The sequence below is a fragment of the Crotalus tigris genome, unplaced genomic scaffold (assembly GCF_016545835.1).
Source record: "Crotalus tigris isolate CLP2741 ecotype Arizona unplaced genomic scaffold, ASM1654583v1 scf7180000018636.906410, whole genome shotgun sequence".
Lineage (NCBI taxonomy): Eukaryota > Metazoa > Chordata > Lepidosauria > Squamata > Viperidae > Crotalus > Crotalus tigris.
The window spans coordinates 683890-711878 of record NW_024097116.1 but is presented as its reverse complement, the minus strand read 5'-3'; the positions used below and the strand labels follow the sequence as shown (position 1 = coordinate 711878).

The 27989-nt window shown below is 34.9% G+C and overlaps 1 protein-coding gene across 1 annotated transcript; it reads right to left on the bottom strand.

Annotated features, from left to right (window-relative positions):
* Positions 1–55: 55 nt before the first annotated feature.
* ASPM (assembly factor for spindle microtubules) lies at positions 56–27890 on the bottom strand. Its single transcript, XM_039355215.1, has 24 exons — positions 26780–27890; positions 23871–24014; positions 22086–23340; positions 21806–21901; positions 19812–19958; positions 15729–15971; positions 15500–15567; positions 14918–15059; positions 13356–13486; positions 12835–13010; positions 12597–12742; positions 12427–12512; positions 11349–11558; positions 9827–10031; positions 9577–9722; positions 9369–9491; positions 9151–9276; positions 6122–8944; positions 5718–5888; positions 4689–4881; positions 3750–3904; positions 2489–2665; positions 1172–1335; positions 56–1090 (listed from the first exon to the last, which is right to left on the bottom strand). The coding sequence occupies exons 1-24, from the start codon at positions 27074–27076 to the stop codon at positions 985–987; spliced, it is 7530 nt and encodes a 2509-aa protein (XP_039211149.1). The 5' UTR covers positions 27077–27890; the 3' UTR covers positions 56–984.
* Positions 27891–27989: the final 99 nt, after the last annotated feature.

The following is a 27989-nucleotide window of genomic DNA, read 5'->3' as shown; positions in this document are numbered from 1 at the left end:
GATAAGAAAGCTACTTTCCTTTTTTTAAACAGTTTTATTAGTTTATGTTATAATGTACAAAAAATACAAAAGCAAATAGTAGGAAAAATAGGGAGGAGGGAAGGGAAAAGAAAAGTAAAAAAAAAAAAAAAGGATTGACTTCTGACTCTCTTTGGTTCCATAGAATAAGGCATTAACATCAAGTCTCATTTTTTTACTTTTACATAATAGTTTAAACTAGCCATTTCTGTCTAACTGGTAAAACCCAAAATCAAAGTTTCATTTTTTTCCACCTCAAGCACAAAGTCCAGAAGCAGTTTCCAAATAGAAATAAAAGTATTTGCATTTTTTTCTTTGATCAAAGCAGTCAATTTAGCCAACTCTGCTAACTCCATCAACTTTTGTAGCCATTTGTCCATTGTCGGGATCAAAAAGAAAAGCTATTTTCCATTCGTAAACCAGAAAATAATTTTATTAAGTAAAAACAAAATGTAAAAAAATATTTTTAATGTGTCACAAGGAAAAAAATATTCAGTATAAGGGAAGTAATACTATGAGAACTTAAGTTAGCGCAAAATATTTTTTTCTAGTGTTGTCTTTCAATAACCTTGTTCAGTCCTTTAGAATGCAATTTCCCATAGAGCAACGCTCAGCCTTAAACAACTTTTACATGCTGATTTTATGCTATTAAGCTGTATTTGTTTCAAATTTCTCTCTAAAGCAAAAGATATACACTTTACATTAACTAACAACCTTAGTCTTTCAGTTTGATTGTATAAAATAATCTTATTATATTGTACACAGTAGCTCTAAATTATATAAAAGTAACATTTGAGATTTTATTAATTCATCAGATAAATATCAATAAAAAGTTTAGTTTAACTGACAGTTGAGTTCCAACATTGATAAACAAGCTTTATAAAACAGCTGCATAATGTGTACATAGATACAAGAAGTCCAGTCCAATTTTTCTGAAACTGTCATAATGATAAACTCTTTCATGTTTTAATTGCAAGAAATTCCAAGTGTGTTCATTACCATCTCAATGGCTTGCAATGGATCAACAATCTCTCTTATATTATCTTTCCTTAAATCCCAATCTGGCCTCTGCCTACAAGATGAAAAAGAAATCCATAAAAATAAAAGTATAATTTGAAATAGAAAATTAAAAGTTACAACAATTCAGACTTACCTTGAAATTATTTTTACTTTTACAGGAATGGAGCTCTGTCCATTTATGTAGGCATCTAATTTTTGTTTGGCAAGCATTCTTTGGACATCCATTTGATGTTTACGGGCTGTTAGTTTAAATAATCTCCGAAGGCTAGCAACTACTTTATGATTGTTTCGAATCTCCTAAAAAATAAGCAACTATTATTAAAATATAGTATTTGTTCAATGAAACCTCACAACTGTATATCTTTGAAAAGCCTTTCAAATTTTCAATTGGACCAGTTTGATGTTCTTTCTATCTCAGTATGCCTCATTTACACCAAGTACTTCATTTTAAAGCTAGTCTCAGGCTATAGCATACAAAATTCAGGATTCACTCTATAGAAAAAAACAAATTCAAACACTTAAAATAAGACATATTTTATTAAAACACATAATTGTAGAATAGGAAGAGCTAGTAATTTTTCAAAGTAGTATGGTCTACCAATTATGAATTTTTTGAACTAAGTTCTACTTTTAAAGACTGTTAAACGTTTGGGATCCAGTCAACCTGATTTATAATCTACATACTAAAAGGCAAACATCAGTAGAAATTGTCTACTTTCAAATATATACCCCAAAGAAGCAAATTCCTATCTTCCTTAGCATATTTAAAATTTGTCAGCATAACTAAGAGAAGAAAATCCCATTTTAGAATCTAATATCCAAGATTTGCCTTTAACTATATAGTAGGTCACATATAGTGACTGAACAGTTATAATCATGATGAAAATAGCTTTGCAACTAGCCCTCACATTTACAACCTTCACAGGTCTGAAAGCAAAGGAAAGCTGAAGACCATAAGCAGTCACTTATTAGCTGCTTCATTTAACAACCAAGTTGCAAATCCCAATTGTAATAAAAACAAGTGTTAGTTGGAGATATATATATATATATATATATATATATATATATATATATATATATATATATATATATATATATATATATATGAAATAATAATAGCATAGTGAACTTCTTACATTATTTTGGCAATTCATAAAATACATTTTAGTTTAAAACAACCAATTTTAGTGGAAGAGCTCAATATTTGCTCACTATTTCATTCTAAAATACTGTTATGTCTGTTTTAAAAAACCTCCAGCAACTGCACTGCTACCTCCAACTACTAGTTTCTACATCTGAACCCAAAGGCTAGTCCTAGCTATTTTTTGGCATGCAGGCCCAACCAAGAAAAAGAATTTGCATTCCAATTTTTGAATATATTTATATTTCAATATATACTTTGGCAATTCCTACATAATGAAGACACAAAAAGTTAACAAATAAAACTTACAGAAGCTCTTCTTGAGTCCTTTGAGAGATGAGCAAATAAGCAACATGTCTTGGTAAAAATACTACCACTTTTTTCTGAAGTTTTGTCCCCAGCTCTTTCCCGGTACATCTGAAGTAAATCCAACAATGTTCCTACTGAATTTTCCACCGAATAAACAGCATCAGTAGTTCTTTCATACTAAATAGATGAAAAGAGTTGTAAGTTAATTCTCAAAAATCCTAGGATTGTTCATTTGTGAAACCATTATTGGAAGTGCAGAATGACAAATAAATGCCAATGATTTACAGCATCAATACAAAGGTACAAATAAACTCATTCTTGTCTATTTGTTAGTAAATGTGAATAATATAAGCAGAATAAGCTAACTTTATTTTAGCAAATATCTTAATTCTAGATTAAAAGATTGTACTTAGGCAGAACAATGACTATTATAATAGAATTGACTATAACTTATGAATTGAGGGGAGAGATGTCTTCTTTTACTAGCAAAAATAAGACCTTGCTCTCCCCGACCTCTATGACATATAAATGTCTTACTACTTAAATGTTTTGAAAATCAACCTGAAGATTTTTTTTTAATTGCCTAATGAAATTCATTTTTTTTTCTAATGCCTAACCAGGGCTTTCTTTTCTTAACTTTCTCTCAAAATACAGTTTTTCCAAACCATATCTTGCCAGTATAGGGAACAGCAACAATGTTTCTAGATGGTACTTTTTCATCATCTGCAAATATATATTTTTTCCAAATACTGAATTCAATCAAAGCTCGCTAAAGGTACATTATCACAAATTATTTCATAAGCAGTTCCAGTAGCTATGTGGGATTAACTAATATGCTTAGACCTTAATTTAAAATTTACTTTCCCTATTTTTTTTTAAATGAAGTGTTTTGTTCAAATACTTTTTGATTATTTGGCAGACTGATACAAGAACAATGAGTATTTTTTTTGCAATATGAATCATGGCACATTATGTGAAACGCTAATCAGACTGATATTTTTTTTTGAAAACCAATATCACTGGTACTTTTCACAACATGAATGCGGCTTATAACTGCATTAAATTAAACTTGAAATAGACTTCAATAGTGTAAATGAGTTTAGCTCTCATTTGCAATATAACTTGAAATTTAAATTCTGGCACTTATTAAAAATGAGAAAATAATAACTAATGTTATTATTATTTTGTAAGTTTATTGATATAAACTTACAGAAAAATAAAAAACAGCTTAATTTCAACAAACATGAAAATATATAAATACCTTTGATAAATTAAGCAAGACTTGGACAGAATATTTAATAACATCCATGCTAGGGACACTTCTATTGCAGCTCCGTATCAAAGTAAAAATAGTGCAGACTGCTTTAGTTTGGGCCATATTTTCACAGCAAACAGGAGACAATCTAGTTACAACCTCTGACAAGAGGAAAAACAGGAAAAATATTAACATCTTTTCAAACTAATACCTAAATATATTGTAGAAATAAATATAATGACCAATCCATTCCTTATACAACTGGAACAACAGAAGAATTGATTGTATGTGTTTACATCAACTCTTAGTCTAGTCCAGGCATGTCAAATTCGCGACGTCACACATCAGGCGACTTTTTCCCCATTGCTGGCAATGGGATGGGCGTGGTTTCAATATGATGCATCCGGCCCATGGGCCAGCAGTTTGACATGCCTGGTCTAGTCCTATGATATTCTATTTACTGCAACTTAGGCTCAGAGCTCACAACATTCAAAGGCATCATAATTTAGAACTTAAGAATTACTGCATTTTACATTGCCAGTCATACCATTATTTAAACTGTGAGGAACTCTCAACTGCACAAATTTCAGCCTTACATGTGGACGATAATCAGGAAACAACCAACAGGGCAAGATAAGTCATCAAATCATCATACTCCCTCCATACATATGAATCAAAATTGCCCTATGTATAGAGTAACCCAGTGGTGAAATAATATTTCTTTCAGACACGTATTTAATTTTGACCTAGGTATCGCTCTCTTTCTGTTCTCTTTCATTTAAGATACCAATGCTTCTAAAGGCTAAAGTAATAACAGGTAAAATAACTAATTTTTAGTTAGTTTTGTCCGTTTTTCAAACAAAGGGGTGTTTAACTTTGTACTTAGAAGAATGTTTGTATACTGATATTTAAAAATAAAGACTGCCCTTGAATCAAATTACTAACCCAGATCCTTTAGAGCTGTCAGAATGTAAGAAAAATGTTTATATCTAAGAAGATAATCAATAGCAACTGAAGTTCTATTGCACAGCTTCTTCTCTTCTTTACTTTCTTTATTGGCAATGATCAAACTGTCTCGCAGAGATCTGGTTTCTGGAGTATCAGTCTTCTTTCTCCAAGAATATCCTCTCCACAGTGCCTTGTAAGGGGAGAGTGGAAAATTGCATGTTTAAGGAATAAAAGAAGTGGCAGAAACTTCCAATAATGTAGCTTTATTATTTAAAAATAAATTCCTCTACTTTTTTCAGGTAACATTGTTTTTCTCCAAAAAGAATTTTTTTTCTCAAATCATTCAATGAAAATTCATAAATGGAAAGTTTTAGATAATGGGCTATTCATTAAACATTCCCAGATAATCATTGAGCAATATAAAAGATTTTAGATCTAGTTCACAGAATATCCTAGAGAAAAATCATTGTTTTCACATTTGCGAGTTTTTAGAGTCAGTTGATCTGAAGCAGAATGAGCAAGTTTGACTTTTTTAAAAAAAAATATTCATATAGCTGTCCATCGTAAAACTCTGCACAGCTTACAAACAATAAAGCAATATAAACAATTATAAAAACCAACAATAAAAATAGAAAAACCCTGTGCCTCAGCCACATTTCTTTTATGCAGAGATTCTCAGCCCACCTTGGGCTTGCCCTATTCCATTGCCTGGGAGCCAGGTTTTACGTACTTTCTGGAAGAATAAGACCCGAGGGGGCCTGTCAGATCTCAGAAGGGAGGAGCTGCTATAAAAAAGGTATAATTCTAAAGTCCTACAAGATGGTAATATTTAAATGTGGATATCCCAAATATCCACAATTAAGTCATGAACAACAGAAACTTCATTACAAGCTGATTCGATTTCTTTTACCAGGATCACTGCATGCCCAAGAAAAAAAAATCCCAAATAAAATATTTGGCTTTGAAACAAACTTTGTCTTTTATGCATGTTCCTAATCTGCATAATTTTTCTGGAAATTTACTTACCTGAAACTTAGTTACTCCAGCGCTAACAATTTGAGGGTTTATGTCTTTTGGAATTCCAACTGTATTTATAGTTCTGCGGCTAATCCATCTCCTCACCATTCTTTGTATTATAATAATTTTCTTACGATATTGCAGGTATTTCCTCCTTTGCCAGTTTCCTCGATACCATCTCTGTTTTAAAGGGATATAAATGGAACTTGAGCTCATGGCCTCATAATATGAAATTATGAAAGCAGCAGCCTAACATAGGTGAGGGACAGCTATAAAAAGATATTCCATATCTTAAAGGTACTGGACTTAAATAATTTTGCTTTTAATTTGTAGTTAAATTGTATCAAACGATATTTAATTCAAGCTTATTCTGGCAGCAATGAATGCTGGGGAAAACTGATTTTTTTAAATACCTGTATTTTTATCGTACTTCTTTTCATTCTGGAAAACCTTTGTCGTTCAATGAAACCTCTCACTGTAGCTTGCAAAAGAATTATACTCTTATGTGTTAGTAAATAAACCATTGAATGATGTTTCGTAGTCAGGTAAAATCTATAATGTTGTTGTATCAAAACTGCAGCTTTCCAATATTTCTGGTATTGTTCTGTGGCTTCATTTGTCTGGCGCTGACTCTTTGATTCAATAGCTTCAGTTCTACAATTCACAGCTGTAGGACACAACTGTCTGTTTCTTGCTGCATGCATTTTCTTTGCTATCTTGCGTGCTACCATTCCACGATAGGCAGATTGAATAATTATCACAGCCCAGCATATCAATTTGTAATGTTTTTGCTGTACATACATCCGATAAACAGATTGGATGATAATTGCCGAAACATGCATGGTGTCCAGTTCTGGCTGTATTTTTGTTCCTCTGCAAGTGACCTGATTTATTATAGATTTCTGAATTGTCTGATGTGTATTTTGATGTTTTTCCTTTGATCGATAGTACTTCTGCATGGTAACAGTAGCATATCTCAGTTTCTGATAAGCTAGTTTAACTTTATACATTCTAAATGTTGCCTGAATGACTGTTGCTGCTAAATGCTGGCGTTTGACTTCTTTCCGTATTTTAAAACCTCTATAGAAAGACTGCACACAAATAATTTTTGCACGAACAGAAGCATATTCTTTAGCTTGTCTTCTCATCACAAACAATGCCCTATACCTTCTCTGAAGAGATATAGCAGCCGCTTTTAAGGTAATGTAATTTTTATGTGCTCTTTGCATTTTAAAGTTCCGCTGAAGCAAGATAGCAGCTTCCTGCCTTTTTTGGTTTCTTGCCTTCATCCTGCGAAAAGCTTTCTGAATGCAGATGGCAGCTTTCTTGATGGAAGAATATTGCTGGACTGCAATTTTGCTCTCTTGGTTGGCTCTGACTCTCTCCTGGATGAGTCTGACTGCCCACTGAATATTTCTGTAGGACTTCCATTGCCTGTGTTTTCTATAGTTACTTTGTATGACTACTGCAGCTTCGTGTTTTTTCTTTAACACATGCCTCACTTTCATTCCTCTGTAAGCTGCCTGAAGAATTAAAGCAGAGCGACGCTGCTTTAAGTACAAAGCTCTGGCTTGCTTGCCTTTTCGGTATGCCCTACAATGTTGCTGTATTACAACACAAGCAGACTTCACAGTTCTGTATTGAGTGTAGGCTATGTGCATCCGAAAGGTTGCCTGGATAACTGCAGCAGCCAGATGCATTTGCTTTACGTATCTCCTAACAAGCAGGCCTCTGATGGTAGACTGTATTACAATCACGGCTCTGCGTAAATGAAGGAACTTCTCGCGTTGCCGTTTTGCTCGATACCTTCTCTGAATTGTCACAACGGCTGATTTAAGAAAAATAAATTTACGCCTCTGAACAAAAGCTTTAACATTTCTTTGAATGATGATGGCAGCCATGTGCATCTTTTTTAAAAGGACTCTAATTTTCATACCTCGGAAAGCAGCCTGGATTTGGAGAGCAGAAATCTTCATCATTTTGTATTTGTATCTGAGCATTTGTATCTGAGCATTTTTATCTCTGGAAGCACGATACCAACGCTGAATCACTTTTGTTGCTGCAACTAACTTTAAATAAGCTTTCCGTTCTCTGTACATTCGATAATATGACTGAATAACTAGTATGCACTGGTGCCTACTTCTCAATTCCTGTCTAATTTTCATGCCTCTGTAGGCTGCTTGAAGAATAAGAGATGACTTTCTAAGTGCCAGATATTTTTTCCGATCTTTCTGGCCTCTGCAGAAAGCTCTGTATCGTGCTTGAATTATAGTAGCTGACCTTTTCAGGGCCCTATATTGAACATTACTCCGATGCATTTTAAACATGGCTTGGATACAAATAGCTGCTTGGTTCATGCGCTGGATTTTTCGCCTTTCTCTCAAACCTCGGTAAATTGCCTGCATTTTAACAGCTGCTTCCTTTAAAGCAAGATATTTTTGTTGTGCATTACGGACTTGCATAATAGCACGATACCATCTCTGAATTGTAACTGCAGCATCCCTGAGATATTTAAACTTAACTTGATTCTCATGCATCCTGTAATAGGACTGAATAGTCACTGCAGCCTGATGCTGTCTTTCTATTTGCTTCCTCACAATAGTTCCTCTCCAAGTTGCCTGGAATAACAGGGTGCTGTTGCGAAGAACAATATATTCCTGTTGCTGTTTTTTACTTGAGATGTGAGCCCGATAATGCTGCTGTATAGTAAGAGCAGCATGTCTCACCATTCTGAATCTTTTCATAGCTTTATATTTTCTGTAGGCAGACTGTATAGTAATTGCAGCAACATGTTGCCTCTGAAGCCATTTTCTCACTTGCTGACCACGCAAAACTGCCTGTAAGGAAATCACAGCTGCCTTTGTTTTCTGAAATTTTTTTCTTATTTTGGATCCACTTTTAGAAGTCCTGTACCATCTTTGAATCACGATGGACGCTTGAATCAAACTTTGATATTTCATTCTAGCAGCATGAGCCCTGTACATAGCCTGGATTTTTGTAGCAGCCATGTGTTGGTGTCTTAGCATTCTTCGAATTTTAAAACCCCTGTAGCCTGCTTGCAAACACAAAGTTGCCTTTTGGATTTGCAAAAACCTCTGTCTCTGAAACATTTGTTCTCTATGTGCACGATAGTGTATTTGAATGACAGATGCAGCTCCAGACATCTTTAAAAACCGCCGCCTCTCTCTCTTCATTCTGTACCAAGCTTGAAGGACAATTACAGCCTCTTGCCATCTCTGAATAACAAGAAGAGAACACAAGTTATGCATTTGCTTGTTCAGGGTTTTTTTAAAAAATAAAATATGAAGACCAACAAATATTCTCCCAGTGAAACCTTTATTTATTTGAACTTGAAATCTGATACTTCACGAATAAAAACTACACCTCTTAACCATCTTAAGTAAAAATTGATTTATTTTGACTTATACAAAGTCCATTATACCTGCATTGCAATTCTTTCAGTTTCTTCTTGCGTTGCTTTTTTTAATTTCTGAAGTTCCAGTACAGCCAAATATCTTCTCCAGTGCTTTTGAATTACAACTACTGCATTAGATGTTTGCTTCCTGGTCTGGGAAAAAAAAAATATAGACAATTCTCTTTTCTTCCAATAGCAGTAGTCTGAATAGACAATAAAGAACAAAATAGAAAGCAACTGAATACCTCAGCAAGTTTTATTTTCAATCTGTATTTTCTCCAAGCAGATTGAATCAACAGAGCTGCTCGAATCTCTTTAGAAAGACTTATAAGTCTTGAACACAGAAATGACACATAAGTAATGACTACCTAAAAAGAGAGAACATACAAACAGAAACTTACTAGGTTGTGAGGAAACAAAACAACTTTGAATTTTAATGACCTGACTGATTACCTTCTCATCAGGTATTGTATTAGACATGTCTGAATACTGAATCATAGCTGGAATACCTCCCAGATCAGAAACTGCAGCATTGATCAGTTGAAAATTCCTCTTTTCATTGTCAAGAAGTTCTTTATAAAGCACTGAAGTACTAATAGCTTTGTAAGCAAAAACATGAAAAATGAAATATATTAAACCAGAAATAATAGTAACTCATAATTTCAACCTGCTTTGAAGCCAGCTGTATTTTTAATGAACTCACTTTGATCAAAAGTTTCATTTATTAGATTTAGAGAAGCATCAGACTCAGAAGAGGAATTCAGCCCAAGAGTGCCATTTCTGGTACATTCTACTGTTTGAGTAGTGCGTTTACATACAGCCTCCAAAGGCACATAACATGGGTGATAATGATGAATCAAATAACATAATACTCTTCCATCTGAAAAGGACACTGTGAAATTTTCCACCTAGAATAAAGGAAATTAAAAAGCAATTGTTGCTCCCAGTGGTAACTCTGTGATCGCTGTAAAAATCTAAATCTATAAATCTGTAAATAAATCTATGTTAAAACAGTTCTAAAGCATTAATTCTGAGATTAGGACCTATTCCTCTGGATTTTTTCTTTTTCACAAATATCTCTTATTTTAAAAAGGCAACATGTAGAAGTCTACATTTTCTTATGTAGTAGCCTAAAGTGAGTTTTTTTTAAGTCAGTTTAAGATTGGGAGACAAGTAGGCTGATAGGAAAGAAAGAAACAAGGCTCTATGAGTAGTAAATTGTGGCGGAAAGGTGGGGACTAGGTCAGCAAATTCATTTTACTTCTATTATTTTATGTTAAATTACATTTTCTTTTTTTTGTTACAAGAAAAATGTATCCAAATACTTTTGCATACATATAAACATAAAACATAAAAAAACCAAAAGAAAATATGATGCCAAATAGTTTGGAAATCCTTACTCTATAGAATATTACTCTGAGAGAGTATTATTCCACAACAATTAGATGACACAAACATTCTGCAGTGGTTTTGTAAAAAAAAAAAAAAAGCACACATTTTGAGACAGATCTCATCCTTCACTTTTACTAAACTAACCTGAAGCATCAACAAGTTTGTATTTAAGCTCTGTTCTTATTTAAAGATTTCAGCACATGATTTATCTTTAGTGTTACAAATTGTTGAAACTAAAACAGAGGAATATATGACCATAATATAAACGTATTTAAATATTTAACATCAAATTAAATAGTTGACTTAGCATAACACTGACTAGTAGAAAATTTAGTGAGTTTAAAAGGAATCAGTGTCACATAATTTCTTAACCAAAGTAATTGTTAATCAAACAATATGCAATATACTTTGGAATAACATACAGTACTATCTTTTATATGTTAAGCACAATCATACTGCCAGGCCATTATGTTTGTACCTTTTTTTGTGCCATAAGTTGCTATAAATCATCATCATCATGATACTCCATCAGTAAGCAATTATTTCCATGATGCAATTTAGCATCAAAGAACTGTACCAAGAAGAGACAGGACAGTAGCAAATGCTATACTATTATAAATAAATCATATCAACTCTTGCTTTAATATTGTAGTTTTCACTGCAGCAATATTATCCATATAACAAATATATAATCAAAACATAAATACACTTGTCTCAACGTTTCAATTCATTTTTATTTATTATTAATATTATTATTACATTTGATCAAGTTTAATAACTATCATATTCAGAACAGTCTGCTTTGTGAAATTGTTTAAGAAATAATTATTTACCTTAATGTTGTAAAATCCACAGACAACATTCACCCAATCCATCAGCAGTTTTACATTGTCACCATAGCTGTCATACGAATAAGACCTGCTGATGTCATTTCCCATGTTGCTGACAGATTCCAGATCAGGTCTTTTTAATTTTGTAACTTGCAATTTTTTTAAGAAAGCAATTTCTGCTTTTAGCTGATCCACGTCAAGAGAAATATTCACCTAAATAAGATCCAACCACCATTATATTCATAACACATTCTTTATACAGTGAAATAATTAAACTGAGAGTATTATTGATGAAATTTTAAAAATCATTCTGAGTAAAAGATGTTAAAACATACCAACTCTGAACAAATTGCTAAGACAGAAATTATCAAAAACTAAAATGGCAACAGGTAAAGTGTAGGATATTACACATTTTCAAAACTGTTGAGTTTGTTCAGATTGTGAACAGTCCAGAGAAAGTTCTAATAATTCAGAGGGACTGTGAAAATAATGTCTTAATCTAGGAAATCAGTCCCATATAGCTATGTATATAAGCCTAAATTATTTAAAATAAACTATTTAGGACTCTGTAGTGCTTTGCTCTCAATTCTAAAAAGATGTTCCGAAATGTGAAATAACGCTACCGTAAACTCTACCTGTAATGCTTTAAAGCAACTGGTTTTTTTCTTGGAATTATGCAGCTACCATATGGTCATAAGACATGGCTGCACACAGTGCTGAAAAATGATTATGAAAATTAAAAATTAAACTAAATAATGATAATAATCAATTTCTTAATAATTTCTGTATATATTTTAAAGGTTGCAAATCTTAATATCCATAGCTGCTACTCTGTACGACAGCTTTCAATGAAAGCTCTCCAAATGTTAATAAATATATTCTTATTGGTGTTGTCATCTATTTTGATTTTTTTTTTTCTGAAATTGAATACTGCACATCTACTTTTACACAATGGCTTTATGCACGAAACAAAGTAATACCATAGTATCACGCTCAGACCATTGTTTGCTGAAATTCTGAAGCAAGAGAATAACTTTATTTTATGCTCTAAAGATAAATTAAACCAATGATTATGCAGTACCTGAAAAGCGAACACTATTTTCCATAACAAAGCAAACGTTTTCTCTCTATGTCGATCTACAATGTCCTTTGTGTCAATGGTTGAACCTATAGACCAATAAAACTGATTGATGAAAAGCAATATCAACAGACTTGTAAAATACCACTTCCCCGTTACTTTCTAGAACTTACCATGTTCATCTTTCAACTGAATTCCATAATCATTCAATACCTCAAAAGCAAGTTTAACATTATGCATCTTCTGAAGTCTGCTGATTGCAGGCACTCTTAATTTTTTGGAAAGAGTCCACTCTGATGACAGCAGTTCTAAAGTTCTCCTTAAATACATATATTTCATATTAAAAAGTAATTAATTTCTTCATGCAACATACTTTTGTAATTGTAATGAGAAAATTCAGCAAAAACTTACACAAGACGAATGCCACATTGTAAGTCTGTAGCTAGATTTGTAACTGCAAAGTCAAATTCATCAAGCGGAGTCTGTACGTGGCTAACAGGGAAACCCAAGAAGCCAAGGTGACGTGAAAGATCACCTTCTCCACTTAAAAAGTCCCGGGAAAATGCTAGTAATATTTCTTTACTAGACTAGAAATAAAGAGGAAAAAAAATCAGTACACATATACAATAGAGCTACTATCCTACATAATAAATGAGTACTAAGTTAGTGAACTATAATATAAATATTACTGTTAGCTGTATACTTTGTTTTTAATATTATGGACATTAATTGCAATCATTAATAAAACTGCTAGTTACATATCATGTAGATCAAAAATTTGTAATAAACCCATTGCTGATTCAATTCTAATCAGTCCTGAAAAAAAATCTTATATTCAAAAAATATTCTAAAGAAATTAGCATGGCTTGTCTTTCAAAAACACAAATATATACAGATTATAGGCAAACATAATTCAAGACAAGTGAGAATACCTTAAATTCTGCATTTTTGAAGAATAAGCAAGGGTCGTGTTCAATAATTCGAGACACTTTGGCACGATCAAGGAAGCAAACCAGTAGTAGAAGTTTTTTCAGTGTAAATTTGGACAATGCCTCTTCATGACCTATAAATGCAGTATAGAGATGCATATAGAGATGTTTCTTCTATTTTTTTTTACCTTTGTTGTTTTCAGTCAATCTGGATTCCTACATGGATTTTTTTTTAATCATTTTTGGAAATGTTTGCCATTTCCTTCTTCTTAGGATGCTGTCAGACGCCTTTCAGAACAGCTCAGTGGGAGTTAATCTGAGGTACAGAACCGATGGGAAACTGTTCAACCTGCGAAGACTTCAGGCTGTCACCAAGGTAAAGGAAACTGTGCTACGAGATCTCCTCTTTGCTGATGACTGTGCCCTTAATGCAGGATCGGAGCAGGAAATGCAAGCCAAATTCGCAGCCGCTTGTGACAACTTTGGCCTCTTCATCAACACGAAGAAAACTGAAGTGATGTACCAGCCAGCTCCAAAAGCCCAATATCAAGAGCCTACCATCACAGTAAAGGGACAAAAGCTGCAAGCAGTGGACCAATTTATGTATATTGGTAGTACCCTCTCCCGTGCAGTGACAATTGACATCGAGGTCAACTGTAGAATTGCCAAAGCAAGTTCTGCATTTGGCAGATTGCAGACTAACGTGTGGGACCGCCGTGGAATAAGTCTTGCTACCAAGCTTAAAGTTTACCAGGCAGCAGTGCTAACTACCCTATTGTATGCTAGTGAGACCTGGACAGTGTACAGGAGGCACGTTAGGCAACTGAACTACTTCCACATGACTTGCCTTCGTAGAATTCTGAGGATCCGGTGGCAGGATAAGATACCAGACACAGATGTCCTCTCCAGAGCAGGCCTATTATCAGTTTACACTCTGTTGATGAAAGCCCAGATGCGTTGGGCAGGCCATGTTGTAAGGATGCCAGATCATCACATCCCTAAACAGCTCTTCTATGGTGAGCTGTCTTAAGGAAAGCGATCGCACGGGGGACAAAAGAAGCGATACAAAGACACGCTGAAAGCCTCTCTTAAGTCCCTGGATATTAACACCATCTCTTGGGAACTTCTGGCGCATGATCGACCGACATGGCGCACCTTGGTGTACCAGGGTTGCCAGACATATGAACACAGAAGGACAATCTTGGCACAAGAAAAGCGAGCACTCCGCAAAGCCAGAGCTGCAAATGCTGAAGTAACAGTGTCTACATTTCTTTGTTCAGTATGTGGCAGAACATTCCGTGCTAACATCGGTCTTATTAGCCACCTATGGACACATCGTTGATGGCCCATAACCCACAAGATGTCAAGGTCTTCATCGAAATCGATGGACGAACAACAAGGATAGAAAATGATTGGCCCAAGGACACCTGGCTGGCTTCATGCCTAGGGCAGCACTAAAACTCATAATCTCCCAGTGGTGCCTCTAGCCTGGTGCCTTTAACCACTATACTAAACTTGCTCTCAGTTTTGAAATACATTTATGTAATAGCAAAGAAAAATTTTACCGTCTCGATAAAGGTGAGGCACAGTTGGGTGTCTGTATTCAGCTGCAATATCTGGGTTCCACAACAAGCGATTAAGTATAAATACTGCTAAACTCATTACATCACTGTTACTTTCCAAAGCAATCAGTTCACCAAAGATTGTCTGACAAAGAGAAAATGGTGAAAATAATTCAAAATATGAATAAAACTATTTTAGCAATAGGATGACATTCAAATTTTTGTAACTATTTGGCAAACACATATCATTAATTTTGCTGAGTCTGCATTCCTATAAGTTTTATCTTCACAGAATTTTTTAAGAAGCAATAGAACAAAATATGGAAAAGGAAGAAAACAATATACCATACTATGTTAATGCAGCTGTTCTTATTACTGCAAATCAGTTTAATGAGCCACAAAATACTTCACTTGTTTTGGCCACTGATACCTATTCGTGTTAAGCGTTACGTTCCCAACCAGAAGAATTTTGCATTAAAGGATATCTTATCCTGGTCTTGAACAGTTCCTTGTAACATGATAATCATTAGACTTCACAAAATAGCATATTGCTTACAGAATAATCATTACAAATTACAGACTCACTTCTAGGCCTATGCGCAACCATAGTGGATTGTAACATAAAATCCAGCTGAGGATTTTCTGTCGTTCTCCTGAAAGAAAGACAGGGGCAAAATCATTATGTAGTGAAAGCATTTCTGAATAATGTTACAGAAAGATATTGATGATAACATTAGTAGCAGAGGCATGGTCAGTTTATCCATCAATTTTCTTAAGCCAACCCCCCCCCCCCCAAATGCAACTATATTCTTACCAATATCCTTCCAAAGGTGTCGGTCTTTTCGAACTAGCAAGCGTTTTGCTTCAATCTCAATCTCCAGCCTTTTTATTGCTTTCACCATTTCCTCACAGGTGAACAAACGGCAAGCTGACCTACGAAGTTTGTTTAATTTGCATCGAGTTGTATATGCTCTTAACGATGCTTCTTCTTTTGTTGGTGCTTTAGGAACACTAGATTTATAAGTTTCTGTTCCCAGGATGAGACATGATGTATTAACTAATAAAGAGAAAATAGTTGTATGTGTTTAACACTTACACAATCTCATCTTAAAAATTATTATTTCATGTACTTCCTTGATTAACGTGCTTTTCCTGATATTTCCTGGTCATTAAGTGAGTCACTATATGATCACACCAATTTTAAATTCTTTATATGGTGGTCGTTAAGCAAATGTGTTTTCATCAATTGGCATTTTTGCTGGAAACCAGAAGAAACTGGCAAAGAAATGCTCCAAATTGCAGCCACGTTGACTGCAAGATGCTGCAGGTAGCCGAAAACGTGAGCCAGTTGCCAGATACCCAAAATATGATCACATGCTGTGTGTGTGTGTGTGTGCGCGCGCGCGCACACACCCATACGGCCACCAGAACTTTAAAAGCAGATCCTAAGTAACTCTAGGAAATTGTTAAGCAAGGATTACCTGTGCTACTTTCTATCCAATTCTCAAAACTCAACCAAAAACAAAAGAAAACAAGACATTACTTTAGGCAATGTTGAAGAACTGAGAAGACTAGGGACTGATCAGAAAGAAAAATGGTAATTAAGAGCAATGCATACCACAGTAAAGGAGATGGCTACTAAATGCTGAAAAGATCTGTGGGGCTGTAAAATTCCTATTAAGAAATATCAGATTGTCACTAGCTAGAATTATAGAGAAAGTAAAATATAAAGGTACTGAGGTTTTTCAGCAAGATTTGATTAAAAAAAGCTTTTTGGACTTTTACACAAAATTATATTCAAGTGATAATATAAGGGGTTTGGATATAGATAAATATTTCCAATCAGTACATTTTCCTAGACTTTCAGAGGAACAACAAAATGGGATGAATAGTTTAATTACTGTGGAGGAAATTGGCTTAGCTATTAAGCAGTTAAAGGTTGGAAAGTCTCCTGGAACAGATGGACTGACTTCTAGGTATTATAAGATTTTATCTGAAGAAATGATAGAGCCACTAAAGGAACTCTTTAATAGTATTTTGTTGGGTATGCAAGTTCCTCCTTCTTGGAAAAGAGCTTTTATATCACTGATTCCGAAGGAAGATCAGGATCTTACAGAGCCTAAGAATTATAGGCCAATTTCATTATTGAATGTTGATTATAAGATCTTTACAAAAATTTTGGCAAATAGATTAATGCAGGTTATGAAAGACTTGATTCATAGTGATCAAGCAGGATTTATAACAGGGAGATATATGAAACATAATGTTAGACAAATTATTAACTTAATTGAGTACTTGGATAAGAATAATCAGATTCCTGTGGCTTTTATCTTTTTGGACGCTGAAAAAGCTTTTGATCAATTGGACTGGCAATTTTTATTTTCTTTGGTAGAGAAAATGAATTTTGGGGATAATTTTTTACATGCACTTAAAGCTATATATCAGCAGCAATCTGCACAAATTGTTGTAAATGGGGGATTGACTGAGAATTTTAATATTCAAAAAGGGACAAGACAAGGATGTCCATTATCCCCATTGTTATTTGTTTTAACATTGGAAATTTTATTGATTCAGATTCGGGAATCGAAGTTAATTAAGGGTGTAAAGATAAGGAAGAATGAGTATAAATTGCGGGCATTTGCGGATGATTTGGTTTTAATTTTGGAACAGCCGAATCAGGCGATTGATGGTTTATTAGAACTTATAACACAGTATGGGAATGTTTCTGGTTTTAAAGTTAATAATTATAAGACTAAGATATTATCTAAGAATATGTCAGTTAAAGAAAGGGAAAGTTTGATTAAAGCCACAGGTTTTCAGATGGTAAAAAAGGTTAAATACTTGGGAGTATATCTAACTGCTTCAAATGGAAAATTGTACAAGAACAATTATGAACCACTATGGGCAAAAGTCCAAAAGGATTTAATAGATTGGAAAAAATTGCAATTGTCATTGTTGGGGAGAATTTCAGCTGTAAAAATGAATGTTCTACCAAAGTTTCTTTTTTTGTTTCAGATGATACCTATTCTTAAAAAAGAGGCAAATTTGGAGGAATGGCAAAAGGGTATCAATAATTTTATATGGGCCGGGAAGAAACCAAGGGTTAAATTTAAGATATTACAGGATGCTCGAGAAAGAGGGGGACTTAAGGCACCCAATTTGAAATTATATTATGACGCAGCCGCCCTAACTTGGTTAAGTGATTGGCTTAATTTAACAAATATGGATATTCTTTTTTTGGAAGGTTGGGATTTAATATATGGTTGGCATGCATATTTAATTTTTAATAAGAAAGTTGATCGGACTTTTAAATCACATATTTTGAGGAATGCCTTACTTCGTGTTTGGAAGAAGTATTATTATAGATTAAATTATAAAATACCTATCTGGGGGATTCCCAGACATGCAATTGAGGGAACCTCTAAGGGGACAAATTTTGATAAAATTTCATATAAAGAATTGTTAATTTGTTCTGGTTTGAATTGGCATTTGAAATCCCTAGATGTATTAAGGCAGCAAAATATTCTACAGTCATGGTTTCAATATTTACAAATAATGGATAGATGGACTGTAGACAAGAAAGAGGGAATAACACTAGAAGATAGACAATTGGTTATTCAGATTAAAAACCAAGGTCCGGCTCATATAAAAAGAATATATAATGTTTTATTAGAGTTAGATTCGGAAACAGAATTGGTTAAAGATTGTATGATTAAATGGGCTCAGAATATACAGGAGCCGATCTCATTGGATTTATGGGAGATAATTTGGATAAGAAATGTTAAATTTACACAAGCTCAAAATTTGAGAGAAAATTTTTATAAAATGTTTTATAGATGGCATTTAGATCCTAAAAAATTATCTTGTATGTATTCCAACATACAGCCCAAATGTTGGAGATGTGGCAATAATGATGCGACATACTTTCATATTTGGTGGAATTGTAAAAAAGTAAAGGCTTTTTGGATTATGATTTGGTGGAACATTCAAAAGATTTTTAGAAAGAAGATAAAGTTTACTCCTCAACTATTTTTACTTGGTATTTTTGTTGACTTAAATGAAAAAGAAACTACTTTGATTGATGTTGAATTTATTAACTGCAGCAAGGTTACTAATAGGTCTATATTGGAAGAAAGATTCTTTGCCTACTTTAGAAGAATGGATATTTAAAGTATCTAGTTTTGCAGAAATGGCAAAAATTTCTGCTTATTTAAAGGATCATACACAAGAAAGATATATTACTGTATGGGGAAGGTGGATAGATTATATTCAGAAAAAATATGGAATTAAAAAGTTTTATTTATTTTATGAATGAATATCAAATATTATAGAGAATTGTTTTATAAGTTATGGAGTTAAAGGTTAATTATGATATTTTTTTTCTTTCTCTTTTTTTTTCTTTTTTTTAATTATTATAATTTTCTTTTTCTTTTTTTTTCTTAACCCTGTATTCTGCTCTGGGAAGTGAAGGGAGGGGGGGTGGGGGTGGGAGGGAGGGTAAGGGGGGGGGGTTCTCTATTTTAAAATTTTATTGTATTTTTATAAATGATTGTATGTTTTAAAAAAAATAAAAATTTTCAAAAAAAAAAAAAAAAGAAAGAAATATCAGATTGTCATTAGAAGGGTAGCCAGATGGTTGAAACATGCTGAGCACAAGTGATCAAATCTTAAGCAAGTCCAGCAACCAAGAGAAAAGACGGTTTAATCTGATTGCCAGGCTGACTTCAGATAATAGTAGCAGGTACTACACAACTATTTTACTAGCTGGTTGTAATAAATGTGCAGATGCATGAAAAAACTGTAATGAAAAGTTTTTATGCATATAGACAGCTAATTTCTTATATTTTGCAACTACTCTTATCTCTTGAAATATTAAGATGCCATTGATCAGCTTTACCTTGTGAAATGTCTGTTTTCAGAGTAAAGTCATCAGGAGTAAGTACAAAATTCAACCACCATGTAAAACCTCGTTGTTGTTTTTCTTTCCACTGCTCATCATAAAACATATTCTTTGCCGCAAAAGGCATTGGATGCCTAGGAATATCTTTTAAAATAATTAAAAATCATATTATTGTTTTTGCTGAAACACTGAAGTACTTATCACCTAAAGAGAATATATCAAAGCTCAATTTCTAACAGCAAATGAAGACTAGGAAGTGCTGGGCAAAACACTGGAAATGGACATTTCTTGAAGTACATAAACTCTTACACTGGCATTTCTACTTAGTGTGACTGCTTTGAAGGTTATCCCAGTTATTTGAATATGAATGTACATTAATAAACAACACTGCTATAACTTCCAATAAAGTGAGGCAGGTCTGAATGAACATACAAATACTGATTGCTTCTCGGTCTTTTGGCAACGATCAAGTGCAATGCATAAAAAGTTGTGGGGACAAGCTTTCAAAGGAGCAGCCCAAGCCTTTCAAATGACATGGCTGCTTTAATACTGATAAATGTTGATTTGCATATATTAAATAATTCTGTGAAGTGGCTCTTTCCATTGTTTTGTACAGTGCTACAAAATATGAGATAACAGAATAGATGAACAACTGTAATGGAACAGTTGTTTCAAGATTTCACACAAGTGTCCATTTTTCTCCATAAATTCTCAAACCTGAGGCAAATTCTGTTTAAATTCTCTTTTTTTATTATACTTAGCTTTCTTGTTCAATATGTATATGCAACCAATAATTCTACATATAGAATTCATCAGGTTCTACACTGTGTCTATACTTAAAAGAACATATATTATTGTAAACTGGAATTAGCCATCTTGGATTGAAAACGGCATATCTAGGAGTTTGCCTTTCACTCTCCCAAGTCAGCCCTCACTCTGCGTGGTCTAAATCACGACTACATGATACTTTTTTGATCTTTGCCACATCATTCATGGAGTTCAGAGGATGAGCACCCAAAAAAATCCCAGCATCAGTAACATGGAACTATTCCCCCTTAAAATAACAGGTCTTCTTAGTCTTTCAACAGCCATGAAAACCTAGCTTTTTTCAGGTCTGAGATAGTTTAAAGTTGGAACCCAGAAAGGTTTTTTATGGATATGTGGAGACGTATAAGAGGCCCAGAAACACTGGGATTTTACTATGTTGGATTTTGTTTTTATTGTTGTTTGTATAACCCAGTGTCATGTTAAATAAAAAGGATAGCCACATATATTTTTAAATAAACATTTATCAAGGGTTAGGAAAATTATAGCAAGCACAGCTTATGCAACACCATATATGGTAAAATGACTAATAGAACCTAGAGGAGCAATAGTTAAATTCCATATATTATAATTACCATCTAAGCAAGGAAATAAGGAGGCTAATTATATGTGACAATTTATTAACTCATCCATTCATACTAAAGACTATGAAACTTGTTATGAATTGTTAGATTAATGAGACAAATTTGAATTCATGCCACATATTTCCTGAAAAAGAACTATTCTTCGTATATTTGAACCTGTGAAAATAATATTATTAAATTTATTTGGCGCTATCTCAGTTTGAGGTGACTCTGAACAGCTTACAATGGGATAAAATATACAAATATCCAAACAGTTATAAATATAAAAACAGATCAAAATTACAAAAAATAAACTAAAAAAATGGGTTTGAAATGGAGATGTGGGGGTGCCCTCTCTGTTCTTGCACCAACCATCTCCAGCCAACAGCTTTTCCTTCAAGACCCCATGCCAGCTTTTCCTGAAGACTAAATTAGAGGGTGTGGTACAAAAATGAAAAGGCAAACCATATAATTCTAACTTTTGCTATTTTTACTATTTCACCCAATGTATTTTAGATAAACTTTACCAATATTATTTCTAACTATTTTTTTTTTAAAAAATCCTTTCTTTCAAAATGCAAAATGCCAGGAATTTATGTTTACCTGTTTTTAAAGGCTTCACAAAAGTCAGCTGAGACTGTGCAACAGGAACAATATTTTTTGTTCTTTTAAAATTCTTAGATTTTTGAGATGCAGAACCTGAAAACAATAAAAAACCCAATCATCCAAAATGTGAAATTGAAGCAAAAGAATAAGAATTTATATAAGTAAACTGTTCTATCACTTTGCAATCACAATATGAGAACAAAAGATTGCTTCACTCTGAGCTGCGTAAAATATTATTTTTCTAACAGAATACCGATTCAAAATTAAATTACATTACCACTTCTCGTCTTTTGCTTATCTCCATTCTGAGATTTGGAAACTGAGCATTTCAAATCACTCTTGCTTCCATTTTCATCACAGGACTTCAGAGTTCTTTTTCTTCCTAAATTTTCTGCATATTCTTCTCTTCCATTCTTAACATCCTCTAAATATTCTCCACTTTTTCTTTTACGATTATGAGAAGATGATTCCAAATAAATGAAACTAGCTTTATCTTTGATACACTTAGTTTCATTTGAAACACTTTCTATAACTGGAAGTCTTGGCAATGTGTCCAGGTTTGCAGCTCTAGGGATAATGTCCATACAATGCTCTATTGCATTAGAAAGACTTTTTTTAGATTTTAGTTTTAACATCTTTGTTTCTTTTCCCTCAGGATTGGGTTTAGTTTTGGTAACAGTGCTAGAAAGCAAAGGCCTTTTTTTGTTCTGAAGGCAGTGAGCTTGATTACTTGTTTTGGATCTGACATTTTGTTCAATCTTATCATAAGAACATGTCGTAGGATTTCTTTCATTTGTATCAATGGGAGCTTTGGTGGAAAGTTGAGGTTCGATGAAAAATGAAACTTGTATCTTTTCTTTCTGTTTTGAAAATTTTGCTGTTGATATACATGATTTCACATCTGAAGTAAAGGACACTGGTTTGCATTCTGGGTTTGGCTGAGTAACTATTTGATTCTCTCTTAAAAACTGATCAGGTGAAAGAATAGGCATTGCTGTAGCTGCATCAAGTTCTTCCGTAACTTCGTAACTATTGTTTATAAAAGAATCAGGACTTAAAATCTTCCTACGATTCAAAGATATATTCAATTGTTCTGGTGTATAGACAGAACTTGCATTTATTTCTGCTGAGTTAATAACATTATCTTGGTGTACTTTCTTTTTTTCCAAAACATTGTCATATAGAGTTGTAACAGTAGGGGTTTCTGTTATATTGTTTAATAACTTATGACATGCTGGTGCTTCTGGAACAGAATACGTAGATGATAGGGGAGTATAAATGACATGTTGGTTTTTCTGACTGATGGGATTAATAGGGGAAATAGAAAGCTTATGTTCTGAAATGACTAAGGAATTTCCATTAGGTGAAATTCTGTTTGAGCTCACTTCCAGATTCTCACAGGACTGAAGAGGGCTTCTATTTTTCTCTGTTTGTTCAGACATCTGAAAAGTTTTATTAATACTTTTAATGACTGGCACTCTTTTTCGTGATTGTACAGGAATTCTTCTTTTAATAGTATCCCACAGATTTTTCTGAAATGACAGTAAATAAATAAATAAATATTTATTTATATATAGGCAAGTATTATATTTTTGGTCATTTTCCTTATTTTCCCTATGAAATTAAAAGTTCATACTGCCTGGGACATATTTATAAGTAAATACAAAGGAACACTGATTCTCATTTTTAAAATCGGCATCAGTATTGCAGTATTTTACCTCTACTATTTGTGTATCTCTTTGGCATATTTATTTACAATACCCATTTTTCATTTTGTAAAATCCAATGTTGGGGGAAATTCAAGATACCAAGGGAGATATACTAAAAATTTCAAAGGCAGCATGGGAATATAGATATAAGTGCTATGAAGATTTTAAATAATTATAAAGGTCATAGGCCTATTACATTTCTGCATCTTTAATTACACTGATATGTGGTTTTGCACTTTCAAACATGCCAACAATTTATGCAGAAAAGCTTATTACATAGATAGATATTCTGTATGCCAAAAGACTAACTTTATTAATAAGCAGAACAAGAAAGATTTTAAAGAGCTTCCTACCTTCTTTGTTATAGGCTGCTCAGCATTTCCCAGCAAAACTGCTCGATGTTTTACAACATCATTTATAATTAAAGTTATGAGCTCTCGAACTTTGCCGCCTTCTAGTGGTGTCCATGTTATTAATATATAGATCCTCTCTCCAGGCTGCAAAAAAAAAAAAAAAAAAAAAAAAAATGAAACAGGAAGATGGCATAGTAACTGTGACAAATACATGAAGAATACGCCCAGTTAAAAATCTTGTATGAACCTAGCTTCTTTGAATGTTAAAAGTTATATTCCAAGAGTATATTTAATTGTATCATTCTCCAGGAAAGTAGGGATCACTAGTAGTAGATCAAATTTTGCTTTTTTTACAATCTCCATATTTGCTTTGAAACTTAGGAGCTTTCAATAGCAGAACTGTGGTTTCCATAGTGTAGCCCAAAATATAACGTCAAATTATAGCTGTTTAAAATATAACTCTTTAAAATGTATAAAATCATGCTTATATATTTTGTGAGTATGGCATAATATTTATCTATAGGCAGCAACAAAATATCACAATAGATATTTTATTTTTGAAATTTATATGCCACTCAAATCCAAAAATAAAAAACCTTCTGAAACAAGATTCTGACAACTTTGTCACATTTAATATTTTCATAATATCATGTACCCATATAAATTCAGACCAAGACTGTGCTCTATAAACAATATTTGTAACATTACAGTTCACAAAAAACCCTACTTAAAAAACACTTAACTCTTAACATATACAAGCCTCCAAAGTTCAAATAACCTACCAGCCAATATATGCATTAGTGAAGAGGGTGATAGCAGTTAAAAAAGCCCATGATCTGTTGCCCCCACCCCACCTTTTAATAGCTTTCTTCTCTGGAATGTGTCCTTAAAGCCAATTGACTCCTGATAGGCAAAGCAAATTGGACAAAATAAAAAGAAACCTCCTTTGTAGCCAGCTTCTGCTGAATTCTAGTCACACTTTAGGTACAAAGACAACTTGAAGCAATTACTCTCATTCAGCCTAGGAAAAAGGCAATGGTAAACTTCCAAAATCTTGCCAAGAAAACTATATGCATTGTAGTCCAAATAGTGGCCAGGAGTCAATATTAATTTGAAGGCACCCCCTCCACCAAATTGAATAGTACGTATGAATTGACACTACATAAATAGACATTATATATATTATCATGTTCATGTTAGCCTTTAGTTTGTGGAAAGTATTTTATTTTAATAATCAATAATAATCACAGAATATTCTTTACACCAAATTTCTCTCACTGTCCCAGCTGTCTCTTAGTCATTAACACAATCCATGATTCACTGAGATGGAAAACTATGGGAAATACATTGTAGCAATAGATTGGTAAATTGTACTTCTGCTGTCAATTGACAATAGCAAAACCAAGCACCTGGGCAAGAGTAATTCACCAAAGAACCTAGTCACATTTCCCCATACCCACAAATAGGCTGTCCAGACACAGCAAAAGGCACGCCACCAGGGTGGACAATTAAGACTGACATTTTGATAGAGTCAAGCACTGCAACCAGCCAACGCATAGACACCCTCGCCCCCTACCAAGGACCAATTCCCCTATAAAACAGTGGTTCTCAACCTTTTTAATGCCGTGACCCCCAACCGGTTGTAAGTCGAGGACTACCCAACCGGTTGTAAGTCAAGGACTATCTAACCGGTTGTAAGTCGAGGACTACTCAACTGGTCATAAGTCGAGGACTACCTAACTGGTCGTAAGTCAAGGACTTTCCCTGCCTGGGAGCGCTGCGCATGCGTGGTGCCACCCCCTGCGCTGGCCGAGGCATAACTGGCAAGTGGCAGAGATGGCGCAGGCCAACCACCGGCTGGGCCACCAGCTGGCCCAGCTCAAGGGAGGTAAGGCACCCGCCGGGCCCCACGCGCGCCAGCAACCCTCTCTGCGCCTGCCGGCCTCCCACCCCTCTTTTACTTACATTTTTAGTAGTTGCTCAGCAAGGAGGGGTGGAAACTTCCAGACAGCTTGCCTTTGCTGCAAACAACTTGCAGCACCATTTGCAGAATGGGACTTTTGGTGGGCTCAGCAGGGCAGAGACAGCCTGGACAATTCCTATTGGCTTTTGAAAGCCAATAGAATTAGACTCTATTCAAGAGAGTCTATTCTATTGGCTTTCAAAAGCCAATAGAATAAAAAGAGTAGCACAGCTAAGGAAAGGGAAAAAAATGGCGGACTGCACTGTTTGGCGACCCCCGTGAAATGGTCGTTTGATCCCAAATGGGGTCACGACCCACAGGTTGAGAACCGCTGCTATAAAACAAAGAACCCATTTTCTCTGGCGCCTACACTCAAGAGCAAGCCTCTTAGCTTTGGGGAATAAATGGATCACCTCCTTTCCACCAGCAGCTTACCTTGCGTCTTATTTTTATCCCGGCTTGGAAAAGGAAGCTGGAAAATTCTTTTAGCAACTCCTAATATAAAAAGTGTTCATTACGTTTATATTCTACCAAAAATAATCCTAGTAGATAGAAAGAGCCTCGTTTGGGGAGGCTATATATTTATTAACCATTAACATATCCCAAGGTTCCCACTTGCCTAGAAACAGTAACAAGAAATTAACTTACAACATTCTTTAAAAATAAGTAGGATTTTTGGGACAGCATCAGCAGACGTTATCCATAAATTGAAGATTATTTCATAACGTCCCTGATCAATTGAAATTCAGGGAGTAAAGCCTATAAATACCGGCATAGTGTATTGCTACATTTACCATTGCCATTTAAACGTTTCTTCATACCGGCCAATCTTTTAGACTACCGCTGCCACATGAACATTAACATCCCTCCGCATCCGGCTTAGACCGCAGCGCTAGCATTTGATGTTGCCGGCCACCTTAGAGCCGCCCCTCCCCTGCCAAAGCACCTGAAGGAGGAAACTGTCCTGCTCCACCGTGAAGCCTTTGGAGGCGGGCGGCGGGCGGTAGACGGCCCCGTGGACAGGCTCCGCGTTGGGGTTCTCCACGGCCAGACGGCGAACGCACGAAGTACCGACGCGGACCGAGCCGAAACTGAGGAAGGGCGGCCGGGAGAAGTGGCTGAGTGACAACACGGCGTCGTTTCCATCTTCGCAGCCGGGTGAGGCAGCCCAGCGACTGCTCCGCTCCGGAGAGCACGGTTCCTGAAGCCCGGCTGGTCCAATGCCCTGCTTTCTTTCCGCCATAGCGGCCTACGGGAAAACGATCTTCATCTACCTCTCCTCTTGACACCAGCAACACCTTCGCCCATCGGCGAGCAATACAAAAATTCCTTCCAAAAATGAGACTCGTAACCGCCGCTCGAGAATTCAAAACTCGCAGCCTCCGCCAATCAAAGGGGGTTTACAGAACACAACCAGTTCGCGCATAAGATTTTTTCCTCCAATCGTCAAGCGGCTCTGAACAAAGATTCGACCAATCGCTTGAGCCGCTTGTTTTTTTTTGTGTGTTGTTTTTTTTTTAACCATGGTTTCAAGGCTCTCTCCCCGATCAATGCCATGAACTCTTCAGGTTGTGCACCAATAACAAAGCGAGCGCTCAATTTAAAACCGCCTCTTGAGAAAATGAGTTGTCTTTCGGTTGTTTATTCCGCTCAAGTCCGCCTTCTACTCAGCCAGGGATCCGGTTCGGTGCTCCGCTGCAGCATAAACACGAAATTAAGTTCGGAAAGGTTTTTCTCTAGTTTGTAAATTGCCAGCGAAGAGCATCTAGAAAAGATCTTTTCTTGAAAGCCTCCCAAAATTTTCCTGATAATTTGGAATCAGTGCTCAGATCTGTTTGGCCCCTCCCTTTTTTAAACTGTTGGTTCTCTTTGAAAAGTTTATCAAAAGAAGTTTATTTCTGGGACTATATAATAGAAACCATTACTTATCTTGTCAAAATAACCATAAGGCCAATTTACTGTAATTTAACAGAAAAGAAACCAGTAACTCGTTAGCATAAATCGGGGTCCCCGGACCGCGCAAAGGGCGGGCGAGCATGTTCGGGCGCGCAGCTCCATTTGCGTAAATGGAGCTGCGCACGCTCGCCCGCTCTCTGCGTGAAAATATCCACCCGCCCACCCCCACTGCTCTCGCCGTTCCGCAAAGTCGGAAAGAT